Here is a 26007-nt window from a genome sequence, read left to right on the forward strand (position 1 = left end):
ATGAGACTGAAACCGTGTCAACTAGATGGGCAAAGAGTAGACTAAACTATCGATATCAAAATCTACAACATCGATATGTATTATAATGCTTTTCAGCTCTATTATTTTCAGTTGAATTCTCACAAAAAATTGAAAAGTTTGGTATTTTCATGTCGACTTCCATGTTTATGAAAGACGATTTACAAACTTTATATTATCCAAATGACCTTCTCAGTGCTGAAAATATGTGAAAAAATGATTGTTCTTTTATAATAAATAAAAAACTGAAATTTTATATTTTGACCCAAAAATCGATATTTCAGGTGTCGCCCCTCCCCTTAAGGCATTGTTCTGTGACCCATAATGTCCTCAGACTTCGTTTGTTTGTTTTTGGTCAAGATTATTGACCCCAAACTCTCTCACTTTGGACATGGGTGATTCCTGAGGACAACAGAAAATCTATATTCTTTCATGGATGGTGATGGCGTCTAATGATGCTGTGCAGAAGAACATAGTTTTTTTTGTTTTGTACTGCTCATACCTATAATCTAGAGAAGTCTACTATAATCTTGAAATAGAAAGATCTATACAGGTTTTAGAATAGTCTATTATGAAATATAGTTTAATCACCGAATATAAGCATACATGAGAAAGCATGAGGGGTCTTCAATTATTGGTTATTCTTTATTTCTTATTCAATATTCAATGTTCTCTGTTTACCTTTCGCAAGTGCTATTTTCTGGATTGTGATTATTTTTGTGATATCATCATGGTATGCTAGGGAGTCTCTGGTCCATAGGGCTAGAGTTCAGCTGGTCACTGCTCTCATAAGTGACATTTAATCAACAACCGCTGCTGTTAATAAAAGTGTATATTTCTTGAGCTGTCCATGGACAGAATGTGTGAGTAAGTGACTGATATTTCTTGGATTTTCACGTGACAATTTCATCTGTTCAACGTTCCAACAAGTGTATCAACAGGATTTGGATAATTAGTATGCTCCCCTAAAGACATTGTTACAATGGCTTTGTAAAAAGTTTATATATAGAATGCAGATCTGATGACACCTATTGACACTTGAGTTCAAAGAGGATATATAACTTACCAAAACTAAAGTCACTGCTTATCAACACCTGATAAATGATCAATATTAGATGATGAAAGAACAAACATTATCAAAATCATCAACTTACGGGCATATCCTCTGTGATAATGACATTAGAATTTCCAGGAACTGGATATGGCTTGAGGGGCTGTTTGATGGTGGCATCAATGAAGTCTGAGAACGACTGAATGATGTCAGCAATTTTCTTGGAGGCTTTGTAATACACAGCAATGTCATCAGTAGGCATCAGCTTGGCCTGTATGGAGTTACAGAAAACTCAAAATACAGGGCAATATCCACTAAATAAGTTCAAAGCATTTTACAAGGGATTCCAAGCCAACAGCAATACTCAACATTTAGTACAAGACACGACCTATAAGGTGCTATTACAACTTTTTTTTGACACACAATGCTGCTACCAGCCTGATACTCATATTACAGAAAATAAAACACATTTTATATCGCGCAATATCCACTACACATGCTCAAAGCGTTTTACAAACGGTCCCTGATGAACAGCAACACGTAACATGTAGAATGATACATGACACCTATTAGGCGACATTACAATTTTTTCGGACAGAGACAACGCTGTTAACAACCAGATACTCATTTTATACCCGAGTAACCTTTTCCAAGGACTCAACTATGAGTCGAGCGAGGCACGGACCCAGGGACTTCTGATCCGAAAGCGAGTGTCATACCACAAGACCACATAGCTGCACATTACATTACACCTTAGAATGGTGAAAGGATGAGGGTAAAGAGCCTTCACCAAGGACCAACTTTATGCTTCCTATAGCACGGCTCAAACCAGGACTTAAATTACTTAATTGTCAGAAGGCATGTGTCATACCAGAAGACCACAAAGAAGCTCGATGTTTCAGCACTGTCTTCTACACTGGCAGTTTACCTCCTACACAGGACAGTTAGTTTTGTTTCAAAAGTGCCTATGATTAAGGGAATTAATTCAATGAAAAAAATATAAGTGGAACCCAGCAGAAATCTTCCAGTATTTCTCGGATCAAATTGCTTAGGTCTCACACAGATGACATGGATGATAGGATCTTATATCTGTTGATAGGGACCACCTTAATACAAAACACAGCCCCATACACCAGAGACCCCATTCTAGAATTTCAAAAAAGGAGGAAAAATTGCTGAAAAGGAGGAAAATGGTATGTGACAAGCAGAATTTCAAATAAGTCGGCACCACAGCTGTTCTTAATTTAATACCACCATATTTTAGCTTATATTTAATTACTGGTATTTCATTTGCTCTAAAATATTCATCATCTGAGACATAAAATCAAATTTCTTATCTCTAATGACAGGTCAAGGGACCACAAGAAAGAAGAGGATTTGGCGAGCTTTCACGACGATAGCGGAATTTCGCTATATAGCAGAAGACTGGGGTCTCTGACACACAAACACATGAACTACAGTGAGACAATGTCTTTCAAATCATTATTTGGACAGCTTGAAGAAAAAATAGATTGTCCCATAGTTTTTGAAAACTCATAAAATCACTTTCTTTTACTTTTGCAAAGAAACCCATGCCAAGTTTTGTTAAGCACACAATATCAATGTTTCAGGGGGGAGAAATTCCAAGAAACTGGACTGGTAGGATCAATATTTAATAGATAAATTTTCGAATCCGCAATAATAGTCTTTATTTTATGAGGGTTGAAACTCCCAAGACTTGCAAGTACAACTAATAATTAATAAAGATGGCCGCACAACTTTTACTTCAAAACCATGAAAATAGTAAAAACTCCTCGTTTTAGTGGCTTGACAGAGGTCAATTTGTTTATTTGGATAAATAAAATTAATTCAAGGTGAGCACCTTAGTAAATATGCTAATGGTCATTGAAGTGGCCCCTGTATATGGAATTTCTTCCATAGTGGCCAACTGTTTTATAACAAGTTATGATTTGAACTGGGTACAGTTGGGGCGACCATCCCCAACCCAGCGCGTCCACAGGTGGCGGATCGTGGAACGGCCTACAGATCCTGATCTATAGGTTAGCTGTAAAGCCGCGGACCAACTGGCGATAGTCGTGGAGAGTGAGGTTGGGTAGTCTGGCAGCACAGCTACACATACAAAATGCCTCATATACTCTATGAAGGGACTATCAAGGTGAATGGGAGGCGCCTTAAAACCTGCCAAATGCTCCCACTGCCTTGTGGGTTATGACCGGGAGGTCAAAAGGCTATGGAGTAAACCAGATAAAAATCCGTCAGAAGGCAACGGGAAACCACTGACGTATCATCCCAAGATCGTCATGATGTCCGTCCAAGCGAATCTAGTCAACGACGTCAATGGATGTTTTTCGAGCAACTCGATTACAGCCTCGTCCGGTAGAGAAAGTCATGCAGGTGAACAGGTGACTCTCGACCGTCATCCAGCTACTGTGCACCACCAAACATTACGAACAGCAACATGGAATGTAAGAAGTCTGTACCAGAAAGGAAAATTAGCAAATGTAGTTATGGAAATGAAGAGATTGAATATCAATGTTTTAGGATTATCAGAAGTTAGATGGAAAGGAGCAGGAGAACTTAATTATGATGACTGTAAAATTATATACTCAGGAGGAGGAGAACACCAAAGGGGAGTTGGAATTATACTAGATAATAAAACGGCGCGAGCAGTCAAAGGATTCTGGCCCATATCAGACAGAGTAATGGCAATCAAACTACAAGCAAAACCTTTTGATTTTGATATTTTACAAATATACGCCCCAACCACCAGTCACGATGATGAAGAAGTGGAAAATTTCTATCAACAAATAGATAAAGCAATGCATCAGTTTAAGTCTTCAGACATAAAACTCATCATGGGCGATTTTAATGCCAAGGTGGGCCGAGAAAGAATAGAAGATATTGTGGGCCCACATGGTCTGGGAGACAAAAATGACAGAGGTGATCGTCTTATTCAATGGTGCCGTCAACATGATCTGACAATCACAAATACTTGGTCAACAAACCACAATAGAAGGAAGTGGACATGGAAAAGTCCTGGAGATGGAGTGAGAAACCAAATAGATTACATACTCATCAGCAAACGTTTCCGAAACTCAGTTTTGTATGCCAAATCTATGCCGGGGGCTGACTGTAACAGCGATCATATACCTGTGCTATGCCCCATACGAGTTAAATTGAAAATCTGCAAAAGAGCAAAGGCTAAACCTAAATACCAACTAGACATTCTCCGGGAAGAACAGAAGATACAAGAAAAATTTGAACTATCAGTAAGAAACAAGTTTGAAGTGCTTGGAGAACTAACAGATATAGAAGAGAAATATGAGCAGTTTAAAGACAGTGTTGCTGCATCATTAGAAGAAAATGTTCCAACCACACTTAAGTTGCAGAAGAAGAAATGGATTACTCCAGAGATATTAGAACTAATGAATGAGAGAAGAAAGGCCAAAAATCAGGAAGAAAAATACAAGACTCTGAACAGGCAGATAAAAAGAAAATGCAACGAAGCTAAAGAAGACTGGATAAATGAACAATGTCACTATATAATGTCCTGCAAAGAAAAAAATGGCAAATTCTTCCATCAGAAATCAAAGAAGTGACAAACAAAACTAAATCAGGTGCTAAAAGTGGATGCATCAAAGACAAGCGTGGAAACACCATCATGGACAAAGACTGCATTCTAAACAGATGGTCAGAATATATTGAAGAACTTTTTTTTGATAATCGAGGAGAAATGCCTATGATAAAAGAACTGGAAGGGCCTTCTATAATGAAAGATGAAGTTAGGAACGTCATGGAAAGCATGAAAAATGGAAAAGCTGCAGGACCTGATGCCATAACAATTGAAGCCTTGACTGGCCTGGGTGAATGGGGGATTGAATTCATCACAAACCTTCTAAATCAAGTGTATGACACAGGAAAAATGCCAACTGATATGAAACGATCCATTTTTATAGCACTACCAAAAAAGCCAGGGGCAGTTGATTGTGAACAACACAGAACTATTAGCCTAATGAGCCACCTCACAAAAATTCTTTTGAAGATAATTTTACTAAGAATAAGAAATAAAAACGACCTGAAATTGGGGAGATGCAATTTGGTTTTGTTGAGGACAAGGGTACCAGAAATGGAATATTCACATTATCAATGCTGATGGAAAGATGTATTGAAGTAAATAAAGATCTGTATATGTGTTTCATCGACTATTCAAAAGCCTTTGATAAAGTACAACACGAAAAACTATTCAAAATTCTATCATCCTTGGACATTGATGGTAAAGATTTAAGAATATTACGGAATTTGTACTGGGAACAAGAAGCAGCAATGCGTGTTGACAACGAACTAAGCAGTTTTACACCTATTAGAAGAGGAGTTAGGCAGGGGTGTGTTTTGTCTCCAGATTTATTCAACCTCTATAGTGAAATGATATTAAGAGATATCGAACATAAGAAGGGGGTGTGTATTGGAGGAAAGAATGTAACAAATCTGAGGTATGCAGATTAACGGTTCTACTGGCAGAATCTGAACATGAACTACAAGAATTACTGGATGTTGTAGTCAGGAGTAGTGAAAATATGGACTGGAACTGAATATATCTAAAACAGAATGTATGACGGTATCTAAAAATAATAACCCACCAGCCTGTGTAATAACAAGCAGAGGACAAACAATACAACAAGTTGAATGTTTCAAATATTTAGGCTTCAATGTAACATCCAATGGAAAATCAGATTGTGAAATAAAGAAAAGAATAGGTATGGCGAAGAATGCATTCAACCAGCTGCATACAATTATGAAAAACAGGAATATTAGCATGAAAACAAAAATCAAAGTCCTGGATTGCTATGTACTGTCTGTGCTGCTATATGGTTGTGAGAGCTGGACCATAAACAAGACCATGGTTAAAAGACTGGAGGCAGTGGAAATGTGGTTTTACAGAAGAATGATGAGGGTGTCATGGATGGAAAGGAAAAGAAATGAAGAAATTTTAGAAATGGCAAACAGAAAAAGATCACTGATAACAAAAATCATCAAACGCCAAATGGAATTTTTAGGACACATTATCCGCCACCCTGGTTTGGAAATACTCGCCTTGACTGGAAAGATGAATGGAAAAAGAATAAGAGGAAGACAAAGAATAACGTATTTGAAAGGGATAAGAACTTGGACAGATGAAGCTGAGAAAGGTGGCGCTGCTTTAATAGAATTGGCAAGAGATAGATCAGCTTGGCGGAAGATGACCTCCGACGTCTGCTTCAGATATGGAACTACATGAGATGATTTGAAATTGAGAAACTTAGAGGAAAATTTTAAAAATAAATCACAGATGAAATTGGTTCTTTTTTGTTTTGTTTTTCAAATTTTCCTGTATCTTCCCAATGTCAAATCATAACTTGTAATAAAACAACAGTTGGCCACTATGGAACAGGGGACAGCATAGCACAGTGGTAAAGTCCTTTTGTAACCTGGAAGTGACTGGTTTGACACACCCATCGCATTGTGTGACCTTCAGCAAATCACTTAGTTGTAATCAATGGGGTACTGTTCTTATTGGAACCGAGGGATAATCACTGAATTTTCCCCATAGAAAACTGGAACTTGCTTCCTTCACCTGTCCAGTTCTCTGGTTTTCAAGGAATGCCTGAAGTAATTTTTTTTCTCTAATAATATATATTATAATCATCTAATCTAGCTTTATATTACTGTTACATAACATTTTTTCTTGGGCCTGCCTATTCACATTGTTCATCTGAGCTGAAACCTGTGCACTTGCACAGGTGTGTGAATCTGTGTGTTTCATGTGTGTGAATACATGTTAAATGTGTGTGATGTAAGATTTTGACTTATTATGGCTGAAATTCCACTTACAGGGGCCACTTCAATTACTACTCGGATATACTGAGTCGCTCACCTGGAGTTAAAGTGATATTTATCCAATGTCAAAAAGAAATTTATTTATATTAGTATTAGACCAGAAAAACGGCTTGTTTTCAATAATTTTATCCATTTAGATTTGTAATCGAGAAACAGCCATGCAGCCATCTTTGAAAGTTTTGTCGTCGCTTTACATATCCCAGGTTTTATCTGTATCATGCAAAAGCATACACAGGATATTAAAAGGTCAGTTGGCCTAAATTACCCTTTACATGATATGATATGTTATTAAGATTAAATCGGCAATGAAACTGACGAGAGAAGTAAAATTCAAAAACAAAATTGGTGCATTAAGTAGTTAGCGATGGCTGAAGAAAGAAAAAAAAATTTAATCATATAAACAAGCTCTGCCTACCTTTTGTGATAGCATGGTTAAAATTCCTTTGCAAAATCTATGACTCCTTTTTTAAGTGTTAGTCCCAGAATTTTCAGTTACACAAAAATTCTAGTTATTTTTATTGGGATGTAAAAGTACATAAATACCACAATTATTTATAAATATGTTCAGAATGTTCATCTTATCCCTGTTCTCTCCCAACTCCTTTATTCATAATGGATAATTTTAGCATTTTCAACATTAATCAGTAGATGATGACATATCACAATTGTCAGACCAGTTGTACTGAGTACAGTTCCCCCACTACTGTTGTTATGACTGTCTGAATGAAAGAATTACATTTTGAAACCAATTATAGATAAATAAATAAATCTATCCTAACTATTATTTCTCAAAATAGCACCTGGAGAACTCTTAACTTTAATTATGTTTCAAATAAATCATTGTTCAGTGTTTATACTTTGATTATAATCCACTTTACAATGTTCCAGTAATGTCTTCAAAACGTGATAAATGCTCAAAAACTAGAAGGCCAACTGATTTGACTTGCAGACAATGTTTGTGATCATTCACAAACTCACCTTTTTCCTCAACCTCTGAATACGATTCATAACCTCCCTGGCCGTCCCTTCATTCAGCATGGCTTCATCTGGTTCTGTATCCAGTAACACTAAGATCTGGAGGAAAAACAGTGTTTGTTAACTGGTAAATTTAAAATCAATTTTAGCCCTAATTTTCTTAGAGGACGGATCTACCTATATATGACAATTAATAAACTTGAAGTAGTATTTCATGAATAATTGTTGACATCGATAATAAAAATCCTTGCACAATTTTTATTCCTGATAAGATCTACAGTAAGTGTTAAAATCAGAATACATGATTTGCCAGATCAGTACCTAAATGTTTCTTTTAGAATTTTATCATGATTAAGGTAATTCGATTTTAATTATCTAGTTATATATCTCAAATCCTGGCATCTAGATAACATTACATTTTCCATTTTTCATCGTTCCAAGGTCTTTATGAAAACTTTTGTTATTATTTGTGGTGTGAATCTGTCTGTACAAGTTCAGAATCATCTATGAATAATCTAAGCCTTGTTTCCCCATATATTGTGATAATCTCTTATTCTTTTATTTGCCACAGAAATTCTTGATAGAATGTGTTTTAAGCTGTCATCCTCTGTGACATGAAATTCGAGTCAAACAATATTGATGTTTTGATGAATATGAAGATAGTCTCCCGAAGAGGAGAGTATTCATTTTGTAATTTTGATAAATGTTTCTGCATCAAATACACCCTGATGTATCACCAAATTGAGGCAAGTAGTCACATGTTACAATATGTCAGATCCATTTTAGACTGGGTTTAAAAAACAATCAAGAACAGGGAATGAGACATCAGCAGAATAGTTGGAGTAGCTTTTAAAAGTGTTGAAAAAGTGAGGGCAAAGTATCAAAACTTTTTTATCATTTCATTTCTACAATGCTTTGAATTACTTTAAATATTTTAGTGTTAAAATGTCAAGAATGTTGATAAATTGTCACAACCTCATACAGAGCTGCCTACTTGAAATTTCAAAAATTCGTAGTTCCAAGGGAAGAAAAAAGAAAAAGTCACTATAATAATTTGTCCTCATCATAATAAAAAAAATGTTCCTCAATATAGGTTCTAAGGAACTAAACTTTCCTTTTAAACAAAATTTATTGAGTCAAAGACATGTATCAGTTCTGTTGACAGAGCCAAAAATTTGTAATTCTACAAATTTTTTGTAGTACTAGGCAGGTCTGCTCAGACTAACGTTTAAACAAATAAGGGATTCCCAAACTCTACAGTGATGAATTACCCAGCTCCAAGAGAAAACAAATACAAACAAAGAAATAATGAGACGTTAAGTCATGGTAAGTTCCATAAACTTACAGTGCCATCAGAATGAGCTTCATAATTTTGTGGTGCATCTCCCTGCTTGTCAAAGACATATGTGATGCGCAAGTCCCCTTGCTCCAGTGTGAATCCAGCAACTTCAATACTTCCTTCAGTCTGATACCTGCCATAAAAGCATTTGTCTCAAAACGTCATTACATCAGGATGAACGTGATGTTTCAAATTGTATTTTAAGCTTAACCTATAAAATCTTGAGTTTAAATAAATGCCTTTAGTGAAGGGATCAAGTTTTTGTTATTGTTTTTCTATTCTCTCTAGTACTTCAAGTAATTTTAATTCCTGCATTCTAATCTTTTTGACAAACTCAATTTTCTTCTACTTCCTTCCAACATAATACCAGGTCGATGTCATATGCTAGACCTGTAAATGAGCTCTATAAAATTGACTGAAACTCGTAATTCATCTTAGCGGAAAAATCCAAAGAATCAAAATGGAAGGTAAACAGCAAGCTCGCTTGAGCAAAACAATGGCAGAAAACTACTTTGCGCTGGAATTAATTAGGCTACTTACCATTGTTCCTTATAATTAGGTACCCAATGAGTGAAGAAACTAGAAATGGTCAACCAGGTTGTTTACAATATGAGGCAATCGAGATGTGCTTGTAGCAATCATTTAACTTTCGGTTTGAAGCTTTCTACATAACGCACTTCCAATGTTCGAATTTTTCTTTTTCACACATTTACTGTCCTCCAAGTAAATGTGGTCAATTTTGGCTAGACGAAACAGTGAAATTTATCGCTCAGCGGCTCAGTTAAAATTGGCTACCATTGGAACATGACGGGTTTGGAAAGTGAAAAAATAATTTCACAAAGGCTGTGTGAAAATACACTGGGGTGTGTTCAGACACGGCAATTCTAAAAAGCGTCGCTTAGCCTTGGCAATATATCTATCGTTAATATAAACGGCCCATGACAGGCCTAGAAGTGATTCAGGAAAATATTTTTCCCGGTTTTTTCCTGGTTTTTTCCAGGCTCTAGGGAAAATTTTAAGGTAGTAATTTTCAAGCATATTCATCAATTCTAGACCAGTTACCACTACCTATATATATATATATATATATATATATATATATATATATATATATATATATATATATATATATATATATATATATATATATATATATATATATATATATATATATATATATAGAGAGAGAGAGAGAGAGAGAGAGAGAGAGAGAGAGAGAGAGAGAGAGAGAGAGAGAGAGAGAGAGAAATCAGAAAAGAGGGGGAAATCATTGACTCGTAGTACATATTACTATAACAAGCCATCCAGTATCTAAGCCTACACCATCCGTGGGGAAAAAAAGGAAAAAAAAAAAAAAAAAAAAAAAGAGAGAGAGAGAGAGAGAGAGAGAGAGAGAGAGAGAGAGAGAGAGAGAGAGAGAGAGAGAGAGAGAGAGAGAGAGAGATGTGAGTGAAAAAGAGAGTGGCTGAGACTGAGAGAAAGAAATATATTGACTCTGGCTATTAATACTTGGACGTATTCCTGTAAAGTCTAGGCCTCCTACAACATGCAAAAAAAATATTTTAAAAAAGAGAGAGACAGAGAGAGAGAGAGAGAGAAGAGAGAGAGAGGGGGGGGGGGGGGGGAGGAGAGAGAGAGAAAGGGGAGAAAAGAGACAAAGAGAAGAGAAATCAATAGAGAGAAAAAGACATTTGAATATTACTATGAGAGAGAAAGTAGCGTCCAAAGACTTGTGGCCTACTTATTGAATTGCACATGAATGAAATAAAGCTAGTTAATCTAGAGACAGACAAAACAAACTTAGTACAAATTACAATGAGTAAACGACCTTAATCTGCCATCTCCAAATAATTGAATAACAAGTCACGAAAATTAATTAAAGTAGCCCAAGGACGTCGACCGTCTTTCTTAGCTTAGCTAACAATCGCATTCATGACCAAGTCAAAAACACACAAAAAAAAAACAAAAAAAAACACACACGCTCACACACACACTACTAAGATGAGGGGAGGGATGTGTGTTTCTAGCACTCTTGTCTTGTCGACAATGATGAGTAGACTGAGTGAATCAAGCGTCTTTAAGTCTTTCGACCAATCACAGGCTATCTAACCGAACCGGCTGGTCGAAACAAAGACGCTTCTCGCCGTCGATGTATTACGCTATTGTTGTGCAAGTGGCACCTTTTTGAGAAGGCCTAAAAGCTAAAATCTAAAAGTAAAAAATATAATTCTGAGGAATTTGAAAGTCACATTGTTGAAATCGGCTTGAAGAAAGAAGAACATTGGTCCTTGTTTCAGAAAAATCGGTTGAAAACCAACTGTTTTACGAATAAATTTGATTTTAAAAATTGCTTTTGTTTATTTTCGATTTTTTAGCAACTTTTTTATTTATCGGCCGATTTTCTTGATTTTTATATCATTCTTTATATCTCAATGAGACGAGATCAGTGATATACTTTGTTTGTTTCAAATGTAACTACAACATAATTTGTTTTTTTTACTTATCAACCGTGCCTGGATAATTTATTCAACAACTGACGCAACTATCCCATTGCCGTCTTCCAGTGTTTCAGCGATGACTCTAAACCACTATAATTACGTCATGCACAGGAAACATTCATTGTTCCCATACGAAGCCTTTCCATTTTCACTCTTTCGTTAGTAAACATGGTGTACTCTACGAATGCGGACCGGACTTTGCTGATTGGGTCGATCGTCATAACATAGGGCCTTGTAGTGTGAGGAAACCATAAAGGCTGCTGCCATGCTCTAAGCCGATCGTTCGCAGGTTGGGTAATGATTACGCGGAAGAATACATGTTGGGTTGTTGTTCACCTAAATTTTTCTCACGGCTTTTTCCCGGCCCCAGACAATTTTCACCGATTTTCCCGGCTTTTCCCGGTCGGGAAATTTCAAAATAAAGTTCCCGGCTTTTCCCGGTTTTCCCGGCCCACTTCGAGGCCTGCCATGAACTATGCGTAGCGCTGTGGAACACTCCTAATTAACTTTACTGTCATTCGACTACGATTCATGAATTCTTTCTTTATTCAATTCTTTCTTTCCCTTTTAAAAATATTTGAATTTGACGAATTGACTGATTTCAGTTAATTGACTGAGAATTTACAGGTCTACTCATATGCCATAATATGAGCATCATAATCATTCACCTTTAAAAAAAAAGAAAGATGGAAAAAGAAAATAAAAGACCATTAAGATGGACCTGTCTACTAAAAGCACACCACAAATCAATGGTTTAGCGATGCAATGGATGCAGACCTGCCAACCATTTACATTTCCAAAAGTGGAATCAGAAAGTCAGAAAATAGGAAATTGAGACAAAAAATAGGAATTTGCCACCCTATCAAATAACCACAAGCTTTGCCACCAAGCACAAAGACAGTATTCTGGCACAGCTGGCAAATTGCATATCAATTATTGTATAAGGTAATGGAACGGTGAAGGGAAGGAGTGCTTTTCATTTTCCTACTTAGCTCCCTTTGACAATCACCTTTTTAACCCCCCCCCCCCCCCCCCCCCCCCCCATCTTCCATTTTTTTCTTCTTACCACTATCATCATTTTTGAAAATCAGAATTTTAGAGAATGCTGGAATAGTGGAAAGGAAGAGTGAAAATAGGAATAATTCCGCTCTGGTAAAGGAGAGAGGTCCCTGTCACCATATTGCTTTGTTTACATAGAGACCATGGCCAGATGGTTTAAAGTGTTCCAAGGCTAAATATTAGCCAATTTTTTTTCTATACCTGAATTATTTCTGGCAACCAAAAATATAGCCAGTTTTTAAAAAAGATGTTGCCATTTATCATTTTTAAATGGCCAATTAGTTATATTTTCATGAAGTGTTTAAGTAGTTTTATATTGTATTTTATTCACAAGAGTCCTTTTTGTACTGTCACTGTTGTCGGGTAAATTTGCAGCATGTCGGGTAACTTCGCCATCACCGGTGGGTAACTTCAGTGCGAGATTTTGTACTTAGTTTTTCTCCCTACAAGACAATATGAGGAACAATTTCAATTTCTTAAACACTTTTTGTCATCAAATCTCTCCACATTATCCGGTACTGCCTATTGCCAGTCATTTATTCGAACGTGAATCGAATGTGATGATGTATGTAAAGTGCCTTGCTGAGGACACATTACAATGCCAATCACAAAATCATAGCCTGTTGCCCATCCATACCCAAGTCGACAGATTTCTGGTTATTATATCCACTTACATATTCATTATTTCTTTCCTTAATTTAGTTAGATTTCAGTGTTTATGCACAGCATCTATTGCACAGAAAAGATCGTCTTTGAAATAATTATTGTACAATGATATAGACTTGAGTTAAGTTCATATTGGTAATGAATGCGACATTCTCGCTCATTTACTATTTTTGCCGTGTTTATTTTGACTGCCGTTTTACCTTTCTGTCTTCGTTGTCTGTACACATTTATGTTGAAATTCGTTTTTACAAGTTTGTGATCGGATGTTAGCAGTGTACCACCGTATGATCGCGAGTTGGTTGAGTAGTGTTTATGGCGGTGTCGACATATGATATAGTCTATTTGGTTGTGTATTGTTATCATTTTGTCTTGGGTTTGGTCTTTCCTTTGTCCTACCCATGTTGTCTGGTGTCTTGATGGGTGGTTGAAAGCACTGTTTGTTATGAAAAGTTTTCTCTGTTCACAGAACTGGACTAATTTTTCTCCGTTATCGTTATGTTTTCCTTTTGAGTATGATCCTAAACAAAGTGTGTCACTGTCGAGACGTTTTCCTACTTTGGCATTAAAATCTCCAGCAATTATTAATATTGATTTGTTTCCTATTTTGTTCAGTGTATCGTCTAGGTCTTTGTAAAATTTATCAGTTTCCTCTGGGTATTGTTTTGCGCGTTGACTTGTTGGTGCGTAAACATTTACGATTGAGATAGTGAACGTCTTCTTACCGTGATCGTCTTTGTTATCGTTATTCTGGTTCCTTGAATTGATCTTACACTTAAGCTCAAGAACACATATTCTGTCCGAAATATTCCATTCGTCACTAGTCAAATCCCTGCAGTTTTTATTAACTTAACTCAAGTCTATGGAAAATAAAGCAAAACAGCAATCCAAACAATGAATGGAAAGAGACGCAAGCGGCAATGAAATATGCGGGGGAAGAAAGTGCAGGCTCTATTAATACAACTAAGAACAAACCAAATCGAACGCCTAACATCGCTATTAACGATCTATCGCGGCAACAAAAAGAACTTAGGATCAGGATACAAAACACGAAAGACTCGGAAGAAATAATAAACCTGAAAACGGAACGAAACAAAATACTGCATTCAATTCGATCATTTACAATAAAACACAGAAACGAGGAATTAGACAAAAAAGTGGAAGACATAGAAAAGTCCAAAAATAACGCATCGTCTATGTTCAAAGCGACGAAATCTCTGAACCGAAAACCATTCGAGAACCCAAAACTACAGGATAAATTTGGCAAACAGACAACAAATCCCAACGATATCCTTGACATTGTAACTGACCACTTCCAGCAGAAATTTCACAAACAAGTCTCACAAATATCGCCCTTCTCAGGAAACCCTAGAGACCTAAACAACCGCATCACAACAACTGAAGTTAGAAATAGCATAAAGTGCCTAAACAATAACAGATCCCCAGGCGAAGATGAAATTCCCGCTGAATTGCTGAAATGCGGTACCCTCTCCCTGGATCTGAGCATTGCAAACATAATGAACAAAACATTCTCAACACACAAAGACTGGGACATAAACAGCGGTGTCCTAATTACAATACAAAAACCAGGAAAAACGAAAGGACCCGTAAACAACCTGCGCCCAATAACATTACTGAATACCATAAGAAAAACACTGTCAACTATTGTCCTCAACAGAATTAGACCGAAAATAGAAAATTATCTATCACATAGCCAAAGCGGGTTTCGCCAAGACCGAAGCACATCGGACGTTGTATGGACACATAAATGGTTGGCAGCAAAGGCACTCAAAGAAAACATATCCATAACAATATCCGGAATCGATATGTCCGCAGACTTTGATACGATCGACAGAGGAAAACTTTTGGAGATATTAACAGAAATAGTAGACGAAGACGAGCTCCGAATAATCCGATTTCTCCTCAGCAACACAAAGATACAACCAAGGATATACGGGGCCACAAAACAGACGCAGTTCGAAAGTAACATCGGGACCCCCCAAGGAGATAGTCTGAGCCCGATTCTGTTCACAATATACTTAGAACACGCTCTGAAAGAAGTTCGAAAAGTCATTCCAAAACCAACGACTCATATTGAGAACGCAATCCCTAGAGAAATCGCCTATGCAGATGATGTCGATTTTATTGGATCAACACCAGCAAATATAGACATCATACAAAATACCCTCATGAAATATAACCTCCAAGTCAATGCCAATAAAACCGAATTTACAACAATATCGAGGAACAAAGAGGAATGGAAAAGAACAAAGAAAGTCGGCTCACTAATTGGAGACACCGAGGATGTACAAAGAAGAAAACAGCTATCAAACGCCGCACTCAGTAAACTCACCAATGTATGGATTAGAGGTGACAAAATAAAGAGAAAAACCAAACTGAAACTGTACCATGCTCTTGTAAAACCGGTACTTCTGTATAACTGCGGCACTTGGGCGTTGACAAAATCCGAAGAAGAACATCTGGATGCCTTCCATCGCACACAGCTAAGAAGGGTACTGGACATCAAATACCCCAAAAAGATCTCAAATGAATCACTCTATAAGATCACAAAAGAAAGACCAATCTCCCTTGACATTTTACAACAACGATGGCAACTTTTCGGTCACATACTACGCAGGGACAAAAACATACCAGCAAACCAAGCCATGTCGGGATACTTCCAAAAACACGGGAACCTTTTCAGAGGAAGACCGATCACAACACTCCCCGTGATCCTAAACAAAAACCTCACAACACTTGGACAAAGCATTAGTCTCATAACGGCAGGGGACCTTGAAAATCTGAGAACCCTAGCAGAGGACCGGCAATATTGGAGACACCTCACACAGGAAATACTGGAAACAGCCAAGGCGACCCGATCTTTCGGTCGAGACGCGAAAGGCATCTAAGTCAAGTCAAGTCAATGATATAATGTGCAGCAAATTTACCCGAAAGTACAGGCAAATTTACCTAATCGTATATGCTTCTGAAATAATGCCTTAATATTTTAGAAATATTTTTCTGATTATATTATACTCTTAAAATAAAAATAAAATGGAAACGGATGGCGACAATAGGAATACCACATTGATTTTGTGACTGACTCTACCCTATTGTTGAATAAATATCTATGTATTATATATAACCTATGTCATTTGATGTATGATAATCGGTCTTCCCTGAGTGACATCTCTATATGGAAGTTCTTCCTAATTACCTTTAAACTAATGAGTAAAATTCGACCTCCCTTCTCCTGTGAATATATGTTTTTTAAAAGTTTTTTTAAAGGGTTTTTGCAGTGCCTGTAATAATTTTTAGGTTACGTCTGGCATCAGTAATGAAAAAATTATGGATTATAACTGTATTCATAATCACTCACAAAAGTGAGATAAAAAGGAAGATTTCAAATCAAAGAACAGAAGTAGATTCCTATGTATATCTAAATGTCCCACCGAGATAAAAGTGGAGGATCCTTGTCACAAACAAATTACATATACAGTTCACTCCACTTAATCGCACACGCCGCTTATATGCTACACATTTAAGAAAAATTGAATTTTTTTCTATTCCGCTTAATCACACACCATCTCCGCTTAATCGCTACACCTTGATTAGAGTGACAACCAACAGCCATATGAAATCAATGAAGCTGTTCCCATTCCACACAACTTTTCAATCAAGTCGACAACAATATACCCATCAGCGGTGAACTGACATCTCAGGAACCACTGGACTCTGTTCAGCCACACAAAAGACAACGATAACGAAGATGAGGATGAGTCACTGGAATGTGACACACAACCCCTGACAAACACTGAAAAACTTGACATGTTAGACAAACTACGCCACTTCATCCAAGAAGAACGCTTGGCGAAATTGGAGACAAAAGTTTATAAACAGCTTGCACAGAATAGAAAGTAATCAAAGCTTTGCGATTACAGTTCTAACAAATAATGTCACATTTTCTTTCGATAAAACATGAAAAAGAAAATATTTTTTTTAAAATAAAAAAAAGAAGAAAAATTTATAATAAAAAAACCCAAGTTGACTTTATATTATATAATGACCAGATTTTAAGGCTTTAAGCGTTGCCTCCTATAAATATAAATATCTGTTTGCCTTCCGCACAAAACTCCATGCAGGGCCCTGTTGATAACAGATTGCCCATTCCAAAGTAAAACAATCCCGTGTCGAAAGGAAAAATGATATAGGAGAAACCTCGACAAAGGTTGCCAATTTGGAACCCCCAGTCAAGAGGGCAACCATTCCCATTTCAGAATAAACAAAACTCTAGAATCAATAAAATAATTTGATTCAAAATACATACTTTTCTATCTGACTGTCAGTGAGGTCACTGATTGCAGGAGTGACTTCCTTTAAAGCTGATCCTAACTTCTTTCCTAGGCTCATATGATCTGGCTTGGCCTCTAGTCTCACTTTGTACCGACTCTTGTCCAATGTGCGAGTCAGTTTTTTCATATTCAATTCCTACAAAGAATGAAAATAAATTAATAAAATCTTTCATATAAGTTATTTTTTTCATAACCATTTCCATCAATTTCACTATAAAAGTGACAAAGAGAGAAAGAGAGAGAGAGAGAGGGAGAGAGAGAGAGGGAGAGATAGTGAGAGAGAGAGAGAGAGAGAGAGAGAGAGAGAGAGAATAAAAGCATTTAACTTATCTTTACTGTATAAACTCTTATAGACGGAACAGAGTTGACATCAATCAGCACTCTGTAACTGTTTTAAGTTAGCCATTTTTATTTAGTTTTTTTAAGTGCTTGTGCGCATACGTGCCCCGTATTCAAAGTTAGTTAAACATTTTACTGTTGAATGGTGCAGGACAGTTATCGATACTCAATTACTAGTTTCAATTTTATAGAGATTTAGAGCAAGTCAGTCAAGATGGACAAAGAATCGATAATTATCTATATTCTTAGCTTCTGATCTGAAAAATGCCACTCAAAAGTGTATTATGCTCAAGAATGATGTTTTAATATAGTTACTTTTGACATTTTTGTATTGTTAGGTGTTTTCTTTTAGATTTTATGACTCAAAAACCGTTTTTAGAAGTATAATACCCATTTTATTCATAACAAGTCATTTTCCAGGAATTTTTGCAGAAAACCAAAAAATACACATTTTCAATAATTTCAACATTAAAATTGCAACAGATAGAGTGGTGCAGTTTGTGTTATACATGATAGTAAATTTCAAACTAATTACTCATCATATTTCATTGAGTTATAACAATAACTTTATTATTAACTTGGTTTTTTAAAACCAAAAAAACCCCCCCAGTCTTCAACTCTTGTAGAGGTAAGAAAACCTCGGTCTCAAGAGTTAAGCTACTCTCCTAATGGTAATCTGGGCAAAAAGTGAGGATATTGTTAAACAAGTTCGAAAATAAACAGCTTGCAGAATTAAAACAATAAAACATTAAATAATTTAAGGATCTAATTAAAACAAATTCAATTTAATTTAATCAAATCAAATTTTTTTTTAAACATCCCAAAAAATCCACTTCATAGAAAAATATAAAAGACTCGTATAAACAATTTGCTCCACTCACCTCCAATATATACTTCTCTAACGACCCAAGGTCATCCATGGTTTCTTTGTCTTTGACAATAGTTACCACTTCCTTCAATGGATACTACAAAAAATATTAAAGATAACAATAAAATATCTCCTGTATACTTTTAATTGTATCAGTCAGCTAAAGATATATTTCATCTTCTGAATAGTCACTGTGTTTGGGAAAAGAGAAATGTTTAATATTTTAATGCCAACAAGTAAGACCATACAGATTTTGGATGTCAATGAATTTCCAATAGATTGAGATGAAAAAAAATTGACATTTTCCCCTTGACTTTGAACACAAATAGCACCGAAACTTTTTGTCAGATTTCTGGCCTTTTAGTATAGATGTCTTCATTTTGTATAGAATCTCATTGCACTTTTTTTCTCAATTTTGTTGTTTTCTCTGCCTTTACATATTCCTAGCCTTAGCCACAGTTTTTCTACTGCATATATTGCTTTGAGACCAAAGATTTACCAATACTTTCATTTGTATTTGGAAGTCAAGAGTTAGATATTTGGAAAACTATCAAAGGGTTCATATGATGAGGACGATAAGGATGATTAAAAAATAATATTGTGATGATAATGATGGTGATGACAATGACAATGAGGATGATAAGGATGATGATGATAGAAATGATACTCTAATGATAATTATAGTGATGACAGTGATGATGATGATGATGATGATGCCGCCGACGGCATAAGTAGCTTACTTTCAATGGTATGGTTTTCCTGTCTCTGATGACTCTCCCCAACTCTATCACCGACTGCATTCTGGCAACAGCTGTTTCAATTTTTTTGTGGATCAGGAACTCTCTATGAAAAACATAAAACAACAAATAATTTTTTTTAATCCCACAAAATCGAAAACAAAATAAGCCTCTTTTTTTTATATAAATACATTGAGAATTTTAGATTTGCATTATAATTGATTTCAAGTGTAATATAGTCTAAAGTTTATACTGAGAGTCAATTTTCCAGTGATTAAAACAGTCCATAACCTTATTTCTGTCGGTCAAATTGACAGGATATTGGAAAGTTAAGAGAATTCCAAATATAATACATGAACTTGAGTACGATACATACATGCTTACCCAAATGGGGTGTGGTTGAAAAACATCAAAAATTACACAGAGTACAAAAATAAGCAAAAATGCACAAAACTGAAGAATGTTAAACCCTTATGTCATCTTGTTTCATTTAATAATAATATAATAATAATAATAATAATAATAATAATAATAATAATAATAATATAATAATAATAATAATAATAATAATAATAATAATAATAAAAAATAATAATAATAATAATAATAATAATAATAGATGGCATTTGTATAGCGTATTTTCAAAATTCTATAATGCTCAAAGTGGTTGGAAAAAATTTCTTTTTAATGCATTAAGGGCGACAACCTACAAATCTTTGATCTAGAGGATATTACCCAATCTAGGATGTTACCAGCTATTACCATGTTATAAACTCTGGCCAGTTTATATTGACGCTCAGTATACATTAAACCATCTTTGAAATTATGACAAATTTGTACAAATTTATGGCTATTTTTTAGAGACTTTGATAGAACTGATTTTCTTACTCCTTTCAGTATTATTCCATCCCAACTGGACCCAAACTATTTCTTTTACATACTCTCATGTAAAAAGCTAAAAACATACAACATAAACCATTTGTACAATTTGATCAAATGGCGAAGCCTGTAATAATTATAAGAGCTTTTGTATAGCATTTTATTTACTAAATGAGCTCAAAGTGCTATACAAGAGGTCCCAAGCTGACAGCGACACCAAAAATGTAGGGCTTTCAAACAAGACGATACTGCATGCCCACAAAGACTATTCAATTCAATTATCAAACTAAACAAAACAAAAAAAAGAAAATTTAACTTATTTTTAATGGGGTTATTGATGGTAGGAGGGGAAGGGGGGTGGGGGGGGGGGGGAATAGGATTTTGAAATCAAAAGTTGCCTACTTTGGTTTTGGCAACATGAGGAAGTGCACACTACGGGAGTCTTTCTCATCACTTAGATCCACCATATGTTTCATACCCTGGTAAATGGTCTCTGTCAGGTAAGGTGTGAATGGGGCCTAGAAAATCAGAAATGTGATATCACAATAGAAACAGGATGGAAAGACGGGAGGAGAAGGAGAAACATGAACAAATGACATTGAAAAATAAAGCTTAGCACAGTAGAATTACTGCATTGTCTACTACTTAGCTCTGACGCTGAATTCATGATTTTTAATAATAATATTATTCTTGCCTACCAAACAAAGTCAAAACATTGCGAGTAGCAGAAGAACAAGAAAAAATCTGAAAATGGATATGAAATGCAGTTAAGGCCACAGCAACAGAATGAAACTATGTTGGAATAAAACCTTCCTGAGAAAAAAAGCTTTCCTCAATATTAGCCTTCCTGCTGAAGAACGCTGATCCTCATATGGTGCAGATTTTTCCTGTATTCAGCTCTGTTTCCTAAGAAAACTAATTCATAACTACTTTAGAGCTTTTTAAAGAGGAAGGCAAATTTTGAAAAGATAACTAGAATTTATCTAATTCTGCAAAAACAAAACTGCATGAGACTGCATTAAATTGAAGGACTAAAGGTGAACTGTGCTATCAATTCACTGTGCCATACAATAGCAAAAATCTTTTTTTTCTTTCATTTTGACTGTCCAAATTTATACGCTTATAGATTATGATTAATTCCAAAGTTGTCAAAAGATATGAAACCATGGTCATCTTTTAAGGATTCAAGTTTATTTGAGACTTTTTGTTAAGTATGAGGTCATCATAATCTTTCGATGCATGATAACGTATTTTTAGGCCATAACAAATAACAAGGGTTTTGTCATTGTCCAGTAGTCTTTTACACTCAAAATACATTGGGTATTTCATTACACCATTTAAGTCAAGATTTCACAACCTAAAATTAGGAAGAAATAGCATTTCCAGTTTTGCACTCCTGCAATTTGTAGAGCACATGCAAACAAACCTGATCAACTTGGTCTTCCATATGAAATACATGGCTTCCCTACCCACCAAGCTGTGATTTGGGCACTGGGTCTAACAGTAAATCTGGTGGAATTTGGAATCTGCATTAGACCAGTCTCTTTTCCAGGAGGGAAGCCATAGTGACAGTCAGTTTAACGCTACAGAAACTGGGGAAAAAATTGGCTCTGACAGATGGTTTGACTGAATATTCAATAAAATTTTATTTTCAACAATACTGCCTGTTACAACTATTCTCCACACAAGATAGTGAAGAATAGTTTGTTCTGTTTACAATACTCACCATAACTTTGATAACACAGAAGATGACTGAGGACAGTGTCTCTAGGGCTTTTTGACTCTCTGCCGTACCCGAATCACCCTTATTATGGAGAAATGACATAAATGAGAGTGTTATCCATTTGTCTGCCTACTTCAAAGATAAGAAATGAATATAATCAAATTGGAAGTATATTCAGCCAATTGAGATGAAATTACACTAAACAGTAATGAGATTTGATGTTCGATGTAAAAAACAATGCACATTTTCAAATAGTAACAATATTATGACTTATGAAGCTCAAAAGTAAAACCACTAAACATAACTGAGCAGTTCCTAGATAATAGCACTTTCTAAGAAACAATTACTAACTGTAACTAAGGCATTAAAGTAGTTCAAATTACCTTCAATCTTTTGCGATTCATTCTGACATACCAGTTAGTCATTTGATGGAAAAATTTGACAAGCCTGGGCAACACTGAGTACATATGATATTCTGAAAATCAAAGGTAGAGACAAATTGAAGAAGTGTGAGTGTAACACAATACAAGATTCAAAAAATAAGATGCACTTCAGTGATGGTCTGACATAAGCTACAACATAGAAAATATAAATAGTAAAATTCAACGAGATGAATCCAAATATCATCATGTTCTATATCTATAAAATCATTATTTCAGTTTAATTCAAGACATCTTACTGGCCATTTCTTGTTGCACAAACTTGACAAGAGATTGTGTGAAAGAGAGAATCCATCTGTCCATATAGTTATCTGATGTCTTCCTTGAGTTCTCCACTATCATAAGCTTCTGTCCTGTTTTCTGCAATAATACAAGGACAAAAGAATAAGTGATCTCTCTATAACTGACACTATATGATTTTCATTTTGTTTTTTGTTTTTTTTAAAAGGGTTTTACTTGCACCACATTAAGGTCATATCAGTGCCAGTAAAAAGAAAATGGGATAGTAAAAGTTCTAGAATTACAATTAAAGCACCCAAGAAAAAGTAAGACAAAGGAGAATTAGTTCAAAAAGAGAACAGATGTAGATTCCAAGAGCACACCATCAGATCACCTAAATGTTTCATCCTGACACATGCACATGTCCCCACTACGAGGAACACACTCAAATGTTTACAAATCATATATTATGTATGTAACATAAAAAATAATACAGTGCATAGCAGAGAGGTGATTTACAAGACAAAAAATATGATTTGCAGAACAGAGAGGTGATTTATAAGACAAAAAATATGATTTGCATAGCAGATAGGTGATTTACAAGACAAAAAATATGATTTGCAGAACAGAGAGGTGATTTATAAGACAAAAAATATGATTTGCATAGCAGATAGGTGATTTACAAGACAAAATATATGATTTCCCAAAACTATACATTTGACTGTTTCCCCAGCCAGGGTATCCGGCCATGGCCAGGACAAAACCAAGAGGTCTCATTCCAAGACAAAGACAAAAAGCATATTGGAAAACAGAAATAAGGGGATACAGATACAGTAAGTGCCTCCCCTGCCCACTATGGGAGGTCAGGAACCCCACCCAGAAATTCTCACTTTGCCATCTCTTACAACAGATAAACAAAATTAAAGTGATACTAAGCTGCTAGAAGCTGTGGACTGTAAAAAGTAATCAACAAAAATGAATATAACAGCTTCAAAAAAAGAACAAAAAAACAAACACTGAAAGTTTCGGGCACAAAACCCTTCTTCATCCAACAACAAAAACCAATAAAGATGTAAATACATTACTAAATTCCAGATTGATGACAGAGAAATTTCTCTGTCATCAATCTGGAATTTAATAATGTAGTTATGGCTTTATATTGTTTTTTGTTGTTGACTGAAGAACGATTTTGAACCCAAAATGTTCCGTGTTTGGTATTTTGTTCTTTTTTGAAGTTGTTATATTCATCTTTGTTTATAAACAAAATACTGATATATGATGCACTTTTTCTGCCCCAGGATATCACAAAAATAATTCTAATATATATTAGTGTGGAATTAAACCATGCTTAACAGTAGATTTTAAAATAATAAATCCATTATTTCAACTGTGATAATTAACTTTCCAGATTGAGGACATCATATAAGTCCTTCTGAGCTAAGACTCATGGGGGCAGGGTCAGAGTTAAACAAAATAATTAAAACATTAAACTTCGGATAAACCACCAGTCAATCATAAAGTACTTTCTACCGCATATAAGACTCAGCCACTCAACTTTTGGGTGGACAGGGGATGGTGGAGAAAGAACTCCAGATTTATACTTATCCCTTTGCTTGTGAGATGAATGCCTTTTCACTGAGCTATCAGTGGTACCACGTGATATCATAGGTTATCATACTTACATAATTCTAATACACAGCCCCAATAAATAACAATCTTAGATACTGACTCTTGTAAAATTATTTAAAAGCAACTTACTTCTTCCCAAGCTCCTACACTCTGCTCTAGGAATTTGAAAGCATTGTACCAAGGTAAAAATACATCTTTCAAGATATCCCTCACTCCTTCTTCTTTGAATCTAAGGTTTTCTGCTCTCACAGCTGGAGAGTTGACCAAGTATAGCCTGGAACAGAGAGCAGGATCTCGCATCAATCAATCTTGTCCAATTGCTAAACCTTAAAACATCGGCTAAATGGCAAGAAATATTCTGATTGGTTAATGCTTCATGACGCTCGAAACATCAATTGCTTCTTGTTTAAAACAAATCTGTTTTCAAATTATACTTTGGCATGATTTCCTCTATATCACTACTTGACTACATCATATTTGCATGCTTACACAAATTCATTAATGCTATATTGCCACATCAAATCTTCAGTATAATCAAAATGGGTTACTTAGCATCACAACTGTCCAAAAGTAAAATGAATATGTCAAAACTACAGACAAAAACTTTGTAGGTGAAATTTCAAAAGATTCTAAGATAACTTCCTACCTCAAATAAATTTCCAATAAAACAATGTTATAGTTAAGTATAGTCTTTTGTTTTCTAAAACTACAATGGGATGGCCTATTATATTATTCATCTATGATTTTGTTTAAAAAAGAGTCAACAACAAAACCAACCTGAGGGCATCTGCACCATATTTGTTGACAACAGACATTGGATCGGGAAAGTTCTTCTTCCTCTTGCTCATTTTCTGTCCATCTCTGAAAATGAAATATATGATTTTGATAAATAAACTTGGCATCATCATCAAAATTACGTCAACATAAAGAAAGGTCATAAATGAAAAGCACACTTTTATTGGAAAGAGTTGCAAGATTTATTGATACTGATACTCAACAGTGTATTATTGAGATCTCACTGACTTATGGACTTTCACTTCCTAACAATCCGACTGGGAAACCTTGGCTGCCTCTCTAATAGTCTGTGTCAATTTCCTTCCAGTCTTTTACTGTCGATGCTAATAGCAGAAGATCTTTTGATTTTAGTTCTTGGTGATTTTGGAGGCATTTTAAGTCTCTATTTAGGACAGTGTGAATTGACTTGGGTGATCTGACTTTATATTGCTTATGTCCAGATGGGGTGAAAAAAAATATTCATAGCTTTATTAGCTGATATATATTTTCATCTCTTCTGAACATATGCCACCATGTGATTGGGCTGAAGGTACAGATTTACGCACATCT

General features: G+C 35.4%; 1 protein-coding gene across 2 annotated transcripts in view; it reads right to left on the bottom strand.

The window, feature by feature from the left end:
- Positions 1 to 26007, bottom strand: part of LOC144974946 (isoleucine--tRNA ligase, cytoplasmic-like) — a 63519-nt gene that overhangs the window by 7438 nt on the left and 30074 nt on the right. For both annotated transcript variants that reach the window (XM_078918484.1, XM_078918485.1), the window contains exons 18-29: positions 25441 to 25524; positions 24793 to 24937; positions 23055 to 23175; positions 22759 to 22850; positions 22379 to 22456; positions 21055 to 21170; positions 19777 to 19879; positions 19050 to 19133; positions 17805 to 17965; positions 9264 to 9390; positions 7922 to 8017; positions 1173 to 1340 (exon numbers count right to left, since the gene is read on the bottom strand). In XM_078918484.1, the coding sequence (XP_078774610.1) occupies positions 1173 to 1340; positions 7922 to 8017; positions 9264 to 9390; positions 17805 to 17965; positions 19050 to 19133; positions 19777 to 19879; positions 21055 to 21170; positions 22379 to 22456; positions 22759 to 22850; positions 23055 to 23175; positions 24793 to 24937; positions 25441 to 25524 (1375 nt within the window). The remainder of the gene's footprint in view (positions 1 to 1172; positions 1341 to 7921; positions 8018 to 9263; positions 9391 to 17804; positions 17966 to 19049; positions 19134 to 19776; positions 19880 to 21054; positions 21171 to 22378; positions 22457 to 22758; positions 22851 to 23054; positions 23176 to 24792; positions 24938 to 25440; positions 25525 to 26007) is intronic.

Source organism: Berghia stephanieae, chromosome 6, assembly GCF_034508935.2.
Source record: "Berghia stephanieae isolate SIO BIC M18660-M18661 chromosome 6, UCSD_Bste_1.3, whole genome shotgun sequence".
NCBI lineage: Eukaryota > Metazoa > Mollusca > Gastropoda > Nudibranchia > Aeolidiidae > Berghia > Berghia stephanieae.